General features: G+C 45.8%; 1 protein-coding gene across 5 annotated transcripts in view; it reads right to left on the reverse strand.

Annotated features, from left to right (window-relative positions):
• Positions 1–10,229, reverse strand: part of Ttc23 (tetratricopeptide repeat domain 23) — a 90,262-nt gene that overhangs the window by 11,974 nt on the left and 68,059 nt on the right. For 4 of the 5 annotated variants that reach the window (XM_048434812.3, XM_048434811.3, XM_048434809.3 and 1 more), the window contains exons 8-9: positions 6,892–7,019; positions 2,133–2,282 (exon numbers count right to left, since the gene is read on the reverse strand). In XM_048434812.3, the coding sequence (XP_048290769.3) occupies positions 2,133–2,282; positions 6,892–7,019 (278 nt within the window). The remainder of the gene's footprint in view (positions 1–2,132; positions 2,283–6,891; positions 7,020–10,229) is intronic. The other variant, XM_085682645.2, reaches the window with a different exon arrangement.

The raw sequence follows: 10,229 nt of genomic DNA on the forward strand, positions 1-10,229 counted from the left end.
ATATATAAAAATGATTCAATTACCAATAGAAAGCCTTAATTGCCCACTTTTTGCAGAATGAAAAGAGAAAAATTTACAGGAATTTTTCCACAACAAAAGTACCAACCCCAAGGGTCTCCAGAATATAAAAAATTTCAAACACCATGCATTTTCGTATATAAAAAATTGAAGTGAATTTCATAGTTATTTCTCTGAAGCAAATACAACATTGATTCTTAAATATAATATACAAATACCAGTGTAAAGACTCTAAAATAAATATTAGCCAGCAAATTCAACATCTGTTATGGCTTGAGAATTTTCCTTGAGAAGCATGCATTGGGAATTATATAATTCCCAGCACAATATGGCTGGGAGTGAGTCTCAGTAAGGGTCTACCTTCAGGAGTGGGTTGGTGCTGTTATCTTGAAAAGGCTGAATTCAGTCTCCCTCATTTTTCTTTTCCCTTCCTCTCTTGCCTTTCTGATTTTCTTTTGTCTTTGAATGAACAAAACAGAAAGGCCACTATCGATGTAAGCTGCTTAACTTTCCACTCCCTAGTCTCTCTTCATTAACTTCTCAGCCCCTGACGTTCTATTATGATAGTACAAGATAGACTCAGATAACACCATTTTAGAAAAATAATCCAAATGACCGAGGGAGAAGATTTATCTCAGGAATGCAAGGGTGGTTCAACATCACAAAAGCATACACCAGATAAACTGAGTCTGAAGGGATCCACATGATCATCCCTGCTAATGCTGAAAAAAAAACTGATAAAAATTGATGTTTATTTCTAATTGTAAAAAGACTCATGAAACCAGAAATCTTAGCATGATGTAAGCACATGCTATGTCCTCGATTATCTATTACTGTGCATGGGAGTCAAAGCAACCAGATAAGGACATTAGTGAGAAGCATGGGATTAGAAAGCACAAAGTAAAACCATGTCTATTTGCAGACGGTATAATAGTATATCTAAAAAATTTGAGAGAATCAGTGTTCAATTTAAACCAATCAATAGGAAACTAAGCTAGGGCTAGAAAGGTTATAAAATTAAAGCACAAATCCCAGTAATCCTTAGATACACAAACTATATAATAATGAATAAATCTCCACTTACATTAGTAACAACAAAATGCACAGAAATATACTTAAAAACACGCGTTACTTAGAGATGGAGCACTTTTCAATGTGCATGAGAGACACACCGCAGAGCAAACGGAATGGCAGCCCTTGTTCCTGGGCAAGGCTCAACATCGTAAGCATGTCAGTTTTCCCAAAACGTATTTATAAATACTTTAGTAAAGCAAATTCTTTGTGGGAGATCTATCTATCTATCTATCTATCTATCTATCTATCTATCTATCTATCTATCTACCTACCTACCTACCTACCTACCTACCTACCTACCTAGGTATATATAGTAGAAAAACAATCAAGTTTCCAGAAACCCTGATGTTTTATGGGAAAAGCCATGAGCTGTCTTGTACTTCCTCACATTAAATAATTCCACAGAATCTCTATAACTGAAAATGTGAAATATTGGCACCTAAATAAAAGGAGATTAGCAGACTAGGACAGAAATACAGAAACAAGCTCAGTGCATGTGGGAATTTAGTGTATGGTGGAGGTGTTAGCCTAAGTCTGTGTCTGGGGCAGTGCTGGACTCATTGATGAAATGGTGATGGACAGGCTAATACTCGGGGCATTTCTGTTACGGGTATTGGGGAAAAAAATAACCTGAGACTTTATACCAGCTACATAAAACAAACAAGCAAACAAACAAACACAGAAATCTCTAGGTTCAAAGGAAGAGGAGAAGAAAACAAACACAAAAAATTCCTTCATGAACTGGGCATGCAGAAAGACCGCAATAACGAGAAAGGCTTAGTAAGTTATACTATTAAAAAATTCTAAAATATATGCATCATCAAGCATGACTGGTGATTCATTTTTTGAATGCATGTATCTTAGAGGAACTCTTACCCCACCTCCCACATTAGCTTAAATCTACTACAACAGAAGCGATGCCCTCTTACTTAAACAAGCCATTATACATTTTTACTTAAAAGCAGTACAGTGGAGGGAAAGGCCTGGACATGGAAAGCGAGGGAGTACTCCCTTTGGGTCAGTGCTGGCTTCTACTTTACCTTCTTTAGTTTCATGTGTGCTCCGTTGTGGTTTCCCTGTGCCAGGTCTGCCCTGCCCAGGAACCGGTATGTTTCTGCCACCTCGGGGCTGAAGTCACCAAATACTCCAACTTTGGCTTCCAAGGACTCTCTCAGGATCATGGTCGCTCTCTGAGAAAAGGACAAAATGCTGTGTGGTTTAGATGTTCAAAGGATTGCTTTGTGGTTAAGGGCACTTGCTATTGTTGCTGAGGACCCAGGATCGGCTCTCAGCACCCACGTGGTAGCTCACAACCTCTGTAACTCCATTTCCAGAGGATGCACCATTGCCCTGCTCTGGCCTCTGCAGGCATCAAGCATACACAGATATACACAAAACATACACAGATATACATGAAGCAAAACACACAGAGACATGCAAAGATAGAGATAAATAAATCTTTTAAAAAATTCAAGGACTAAGTGAGATCTGTGCCTCTCAGGAAAAGTCATGAATTGATACACATTTAAAATTTTAAAGATGTGTTCTTAAGAGCTTGCGCATTGTCTTCTGGTTAAACAAGAGGCAGTAACAACTTACCTGGGCAGAGAAGGTACAAACCATGAAGACAGAAAGCAGTGTGGACACCGTGTGCTATGGCTAGAACCTGTTCCAGCTCACAGTACGAGCAGAGCTAGGCCGCATGGGACCCTTCTGTGTCGGGGGCTCAGTTTATGTGTGGTGTGGGAGAATTATCTGTATTCTGTCAATCATGTATTTTAATAAAACGCTGATTGGCCAGGCAGGAAGTATAGGTGGGTCAACCAGACAGGAAGTAGAGGCGGAGTAATGAGAATAGGATAAGGCTAGGGAGGAGAAAAGTTCCTCAGCCACTCCTGCGCAGACCACTGGAGAGGAAACATGTAAGCTGTCACACTGAGAAAGGTACTGAGCCCATGTGGCTAACATAGATAAGGATAATGGATTAATATAAGTTACAAGGACTAATAATAAGCCTGACCTATTGGGCCAATCGGTTTATAACCTTATGGAGTCCTGTGTGTAATTTCTCTTTGGGATTTGCCGGCTGTTGGAGTACCGGGCGGGACGGAAACCCCAACAAGCCGGCCCTCATGCTACATATGTGTGATATGCTTTGTTCTTCAGATGTACACAACCTTATCTTCTGACCCAGGAGGAGGTCCAGGCATAGAATAGCAGCTGAGAACTTCCCCGTTCCTATAGGCTCATCCGTGGTGGAGCTGGAATCTGGTTCCCTGGCCCTTTGTAGGTCCAGGCCCTTCTCCCTCCATGCACACTACTCCTCTCGCGTAAGAGAAAACCAGGCTGTACTGCAGATCCTACTTCCAGACTTCCTGTTCTCTTGGAGAATGCTCAGGGAGCCAAGTCAACATCCCATGGAGCATGCATGCTATCTCGCTTTGCTTGCTTTGTTTATGTATTTATTCATCATGGAATAGAAAAATCTGAGTTGGTCAGAAAACGATATTTCCTGATTATTAATTTTTGCAGATACCAAGATGTACGGGGGGAAAAGTCTGAGCTTTCAACACATCCTGAAATTCTTTCCAGATCCTTCCACATGAAAACACAGCTATGGCCGCACAACACAAATGCCAAATTAAACAGCCAAATAAAGTCAGGACCACAGAAAGGGGTTCCCATAGCATAGCCCTGTGTGTGTGTGTGTATAGGGGAGGCAGCGGAGGGGTGGGGGACGGGACGGGGGAGAGCCGGGCACGCCCTGATCCTGTGCCACAGACAGGCAGGCGTATAAATGAAGAACATTGTTCCTTTTTGGCAGTAACTTTAGTTAGGGACTGGGGCTGGCACACTGAGGGTGGTGATGAGTAGAAATGACTTCCTTAGGCAAAGCAACTGTGTAACTTGCCAAGTATGGCTCATGAAAGCACTCAAAGGTCCAGGATCTCCATGAGGACCTACCTGCCTGTGTCCATCCCCTCCCAACACCGGTGAGTAAAGACTTAACGGAAGCAAGGGCCGGGCGAGGTGGCTCTTCCCGTGGGATTTGACTGTTGGGCTTTGGGAAGCCAGTCAGTGATGGGGAAAAGGGCAAGAGGTCCCTTTCCTGAATGAAGCCTTTAACACTGCTTCAGTTGCCTAGGGTGACGAGGAATGGATGTGTATTAAGTTAAAAGGCACATTCTGATGACAATGGAAAACAGACGGGAAAACTTAACGGTGAGAACCAAGAATTCTTAAGACTTAGACAAGAGAAGAAGATATGGGCACACGAGGGTCCAGGAGAAGCACACTGGCCATGTGCGGCTATTGAGTAGACTGATTTGACCCTAGCAAAGCATGTAGGGAAGAAGGGAGAAACGAGACTGGTGGGTGGTTAGCTTCTGTGAGGGACACAGGTTTGTCTTTCCTCACAGAGTATCTTAGTCTGCAGCAGAGTGGCCTTCACTTACTTTTTATTGTAAAAATCATTCCCTCCTGAGAGGTTACCTTGCTGCTGGTGCAATAGGCCATAACCACATTTGGGATGATTAGGTAAAGCACCATGCTCCTCTGTGCCAAGGTCCACGGCACGAGCTCTTGTGGGACTCTGCTGGTGAGAGGTTGGTACGCAAGGATAAAGACAACAGGAGGCCATCATGCGTGGCTGGGCAGGCTGCGCCACTGCAGGGGTACCTGGCAGGAGAAGGAGAGCTGAACCCCAGGCCATGCTGCATTCTCTCAACAATGTGCCCTGGCTTGGCTGTGTGCGCCTAAGAAAGGGGCAGCTTTCCTATCCTTGCAAACACGCAGAAGGGCATGGAATGGTTGTGGAATGAAAGAGTCATTTTGCTCAAATCTCCAAGTCTGGGAGAGCAAGGCACATCTTTTAATCAAGTCTAATGATCGGTGTGTGACACACTGGAGTGACACTGGGCATTAGCTGGGAACTAAGATTGACTACATGGACTGTGGAAGCTAAGAGTCAGCTGGCCAGCAAGCAGGCATCCATTCTGAATCTGTTCATTAACTCCACTGAGCAAGAAGAGCCTTGCCCTCATAGAACTCAGCTTGAGTCTCTGAGCAACATTACAGAGCCATATAAGTTTACACTGCAAATATTTTACCACGTCAATAGGATTCTGTAAGGAAGAATTGGAAAAGTCCAATGCAGGTAAGGGAGGGGAGGCAGGGAGCTGAAGGACAGATTGCACTAGTCTGGAATGAATCCGGGAGGGCCTACCAGGAGGAAATGGAAGAAGAGACCAGCCTTGGGGTGGGGTGGAAGGATAGGAAGGGCAGTGTGGGCTGGGGAGACGGATCTATCTTTGGAAGCATCTTCAAGCAAGAGGACCTGAGTTCAATCCCCAGAACCCACAAAAAATGCTGGCTGTAGTGCCGTGCACTTGCCATCCCAGAGTTAGCGAGGCAGAGATGAAAGGCTCCCTGGGGCTTGCTGGCCAGTCAGACTAGCCTAACTGGGGAGCTGCAGGCCAATGAAAGACGCTGCCTTAAAGGAGGTGGGAGGCCTTCCTGAGGATGCCATCTGAGCTTGTCCTCTGCCCTCCACATGTGCTCAATATGTGCACACGCATGCACTTGCACACAGATGAGCATGCAGACACACATGCATTAAAATAAGAAAACTTATTACAGGAAATTAGGTTAGGGAGAGGAACAAAGTGAGCCTAGACGTGTAAGCAGATTCTAGACAGTGGAAGGGCCATTTGCTTCGAGGGCGTTAAATGTCAGTGGAGAACCAATGAGAGCTCACTGATCAGGGGTGCTTTCAAAATCTGCACAGATCGGACAAGTGGGAATGAAGCCCCTGGGAAAGGGAAGGTGCTAGAGAGGTCCTGACAAGTGATGGTGCCTGGTAGGAGGGCAGATGTCAAACTCCACATGTATGAAGGACATTTGGAGGAGAATGAGGAACCTGTGACGTCCCCAGAGGACCAAGGGTCTGGGGTAGGAATCCAAGGCCCTGGCAGGGCCCCCTGTCTTTGGTTGGGTGGATTCAGAAGAACAGGGAAACTCTAGTGGATCTGCCTGGCAAACTGAAGGCGTGCAGAATAAAAGTTCGTGTTCCTTAACTGAGAGAAGAGAGACGAAGGACGAGGAAGAGGAGGAGTCCCCAGACAACAAAGAAAAAGCACGCTTTATCCTCATCTTCAAGATTTGCTATTCTAGACTGAAAACACACACACACACACACACACACTCACGTGCACACACATGCACACATGCATAACGCATACACATGCACACATCCACATATGTGCACACACACACACACACACACATCAAATCTCTATTTTTCTTTCTGGAGCTGCTACAATTTACGGGGAACAGGTAAATTTTTTTTAATATAACATAAGCTCGGACAAGTATAAAGGTGGTTTTGGCCCACTTTTCTAAGCCACATAGAGCATGCCTTTACAGACCAGCAGACGAGAGTGAGCTGAAACCTCTGTGCTGTGTAGTTTTTCCTTAGATATGAAAATTCCATTCAATACTAAAACAAGACACTGATGGCCACACGCCATCCCAGCTGGAAGAACGACCTTTAGCGAGTAGGGGTTTGCCCGCTGAGTTCTCAAGGTCTCAGTCCCTTGTGATCTATATAGTTGGATGCGGCATTTACTTTCCCACAGTTTGGTCTCTAAGAGAAAGTATGTGGATGCTCCTTGATCTGGCTCTCCCCAGAGGCTAGGACATCCCTGTAGATATCAGGTGCGTGAGAGATGCTTGAAGACCAACGGCGCAGTCTTTCCATCCGTGTGAACAGCGTGACAACTGTGATCTAAATCCACTTACTTCTTTTTGTCCAGTGATTTGCAGAAAATTGCAAAACTCGTCTTGAATCAAAAGGAACTTGGCTCTTCCTGCTCCTTCGGAATCCTTCACATGAGCCATGCTTTCCTGGAAATACTGCTCGGCCATATCTGAAAAGAGCACAGAACGCCAGTTTTGAAAATAGCTCAAAGATCCGAAGCAGAGATGGAGAAAATACGCTGTGAGTGACGGTGAAAAGTTTAAAATAAGCACTTGGATGAGAGAAGCCGGCTCAAGAGACTCTCCTGTGCCCGTTAATCTGCTTGTTTTAGATGGAACTATTTTCACCTCAGAAGGACACGGGAATTTACTTTCTTATTTTTCAGACATCTTAGTGTTCTTGGTGGTACAGAAAGTGTTGGGGGTGGGGACTATCCCAGACCTAACACACTAGAGGATTTTCATGTTGATAGATTGTTGTCTCTGCCTAGAAATAAGTCACTCCTCACAACTCATATAGTTTTACGGACTCTGACTGCAATCTTGTTATATATTTCTCTAACACACACACACACACACACATATCATACAACAACAACAAACATAGAAAATCTGACTGATATACTACTGAAGAAAAATCCCAACCATTCTAAACTCTTCAACACACGGACTAATAAAACAAGGGTAGTTTGACATAAATGGCAGCCATATGAGTGAGAGAGGGAGCCCGGCAAATGCAAAGGGAACTGGACCGCAGAGGTGCGGCTGCACACAGCCCTGTCATTATAACAAGTGCCTGCGATAAACCAGCAGCGCGGGAGGGACAGTTAACCGTGCTCACACTCTCGGAGGTGACCCAGCGGCTCTGCGACTTCTGGTGATGATGTGACGGGCACCGCTAAGCGTGTCACGATAACTAGGAGTGAGGAGAATCAGGGAGGAGCTGGGTTCCCAGCCTCACTGCCTAGAGATCCTGCCACCTGTCAGTAGCGCCATAGACTGGGGACCAAGCCTTTAACACCCTGGGGCCTCAGGAGGACAGGAAGCCAAAGAAGCCAAACCTTGGCAAACAGGGAGCTTGTTGAAGTTAAACAGTAAAAGGGAAAGTGTCAGCTCAGGGACCCCAAAGCCAAATTCTCAGCACAAAGGAGATTTGTTTGCCCCAAGGGGACAGAGGGCAGGGATAAGAGATAAACGCAGGAGATAGAGGACAAAGGGACAAGGGACAAGGGGTAGGAGTGTTTCCCAGAGGGACAAAGGGCTGCCTATAGATAGAAAGGGGACAGAGGTAGCACACAGGCAAACGGCGACTTACAAAGGGTAGAGGGGGGAGCCCTGTGTTAGGATGAGGTATTTAATTTGAATTGGGCATGTTAATTAGGTGAGCCAAAGGGGGCTTCTGATTGCTGGACCTCAAATACTTTGATAGTCGGACCTTGGTAGTCAGCCTCAGGAGGAGGAAGTGGCTAAGTAAGGGAGCAGAACCTGGGGCAAGCTACAGGAATGTAATCTAATGGATTTTTAGCAAGGCAGAGGGTATGAGGGAGAAGGCCTGCCAGAGCCATGCTTGCCTTGCTCAAGCCGCCAGGGTTCCTCCAAACAGTACATGGACTTAGTAGAAAATAGTATATCCACTCAGTGTTTGAGTTCTCCAAGCCTGAGCAGGACCGGGGATGAGACCTGAAGTTCGAGTGAAGCTCCCTGCCCAGAGCCAACCTGGTTCTCCTACGATGTCTCCACTGCTGCTCATTCCTGAGGCCCTGAGTCAAATCTTGAGTGTGATGTGAGGTCGTCATAAGTCTCTGTTGGCTCTTAGAGAGCGAGATCATCCCTTGGGCCAACTTGATCACACTGGCTTTTGCTGTTGCTGCTTTGTTTACCGAGACAGGGTTTCTCTGTGTAGACAAGGCTGTCGTCGGACTCACAAAGATCAACCTGCCTCTGCCTCTAGAGTGCTGGGTCTAAAGGCATGAGCCACCACACCTGGCTCATGATGGGTGTTTTCAACATAGAGAACTTTGTCCTGCCGGTGGCAGAAAAGGAAGTCAGAGACACTGGAAGCTGTTATGGGTTGGGTCTGGATAGCCTTCTAGTGGCTCATAGGCTAAAGGCCTGCTTTCCCTTTTATGGAGCTTTAGTGGGTGGTGGGGCCTTCAAGAGATGGGGCCTAACGAGGAAATCAGGCTCCTGAGGTGTGTACTTGAAGGTGATACTGGGGCCTGGGTTCCCTTTTCTCTCTCCTTTCTTCCTGACTGCTATGAGGTAACCAGGTAAGCAGTTAACTCTGCCATGTGATTCTGCCATGATGTTCAGCCTACCACGGGCCCACAGCAACGCAAGCGGAGACTTCTGCACCATGAGCCAAATAAACATTTCCTCTCATTTAGCTGTCTGTCCCAGGAATTTGTCACAGCAGCAGAAAGTTGACCATCTCGGAAGCTTTAGAGGGGCGGGGTGACAAGAAAGAAGTTCTCCATTGCCGACCTGGACAAGGACCCCAGAAGAGTCACTGGCCAACAAGAAAGCAAGGGCTTCAGTCCTGCGGCTGTAAGAAACCGAGATCTGCTAACAACAGGAGGGCGGAGCCCTGGATGGCGATGGAGCTGGCTGGCTGCTTGCGTATAGCCTGAGCAGAGAAGTCAGCTTTGCTGTACCAGCTACCTGACCTCCAGGGCCAGCAGCTAATAAACAAGTACTTAAATAACAAGCATCATTTGTGCTTATGTGTGAAGCGTGCATGTGTGTGCGTGCATATGTGTGCGTGCATGTGTGTGTGTGCATGTGTGTGTACATATGTAGAGGCATCCCGACGCATGCGTATATTGAAGCCAGAGCCTGCCACTGTGGCGTCTTCTCCCATCATTCTCTACTTCATTATTTCTGTAATACTCAGAGGCAAGGGCTTCACTGCTTACAAAGTTTTCCATTTTGTCTAGACTGGCTGACCGGCAAGTCCCAGGATCCGCTAGCCCCACCACTGGGCTTAGAGTTGAGGGCCACCATTTTTGGCTTTTACGTGGGTGCTGCAGGTCTAAACCTAGCTCCTTATTCCTTCCCAGCAAGCATTTCGTCCTCTGATACAATATTTGTATGTAACAGAAGAATACACATGTGGAAAATATAACCTGCAAAGTTTATATTGCTTGGATACACGCTTCACATTAGTTTGGAACTAAACAAATCTTAAAGAGCAAACAAGAGAAAGAAAATAAATACAGCCAGAGCGATGTTCTAAATGTTGAGTCCCCCTCAGATTCATGTTAAAATTCTAACCTCTAAGGTGATAGTATTTCCAGGGAGAGTATTTTAAAGGTGATTTGTCATGAGGATGGGAACCCTCATAAATGGGACTGTGAGTCAGACGGACAGTGGCCTTGACC

The sequence above is a fragment of the Myodes glareolus genome, chromosome 24 (assembly GCF_982192425.1).
Source record: "Myodes glareolus chromosome 24, mMyoGla1.1, whole genome shotgun sequence".
Taxonomy (NCBI): domain Eukaryota; kingdom Metazoa; phylum Chordata; class Mammalia; order Rodentia; family Cricetidae; genus Myodes; species Myodes glareolus.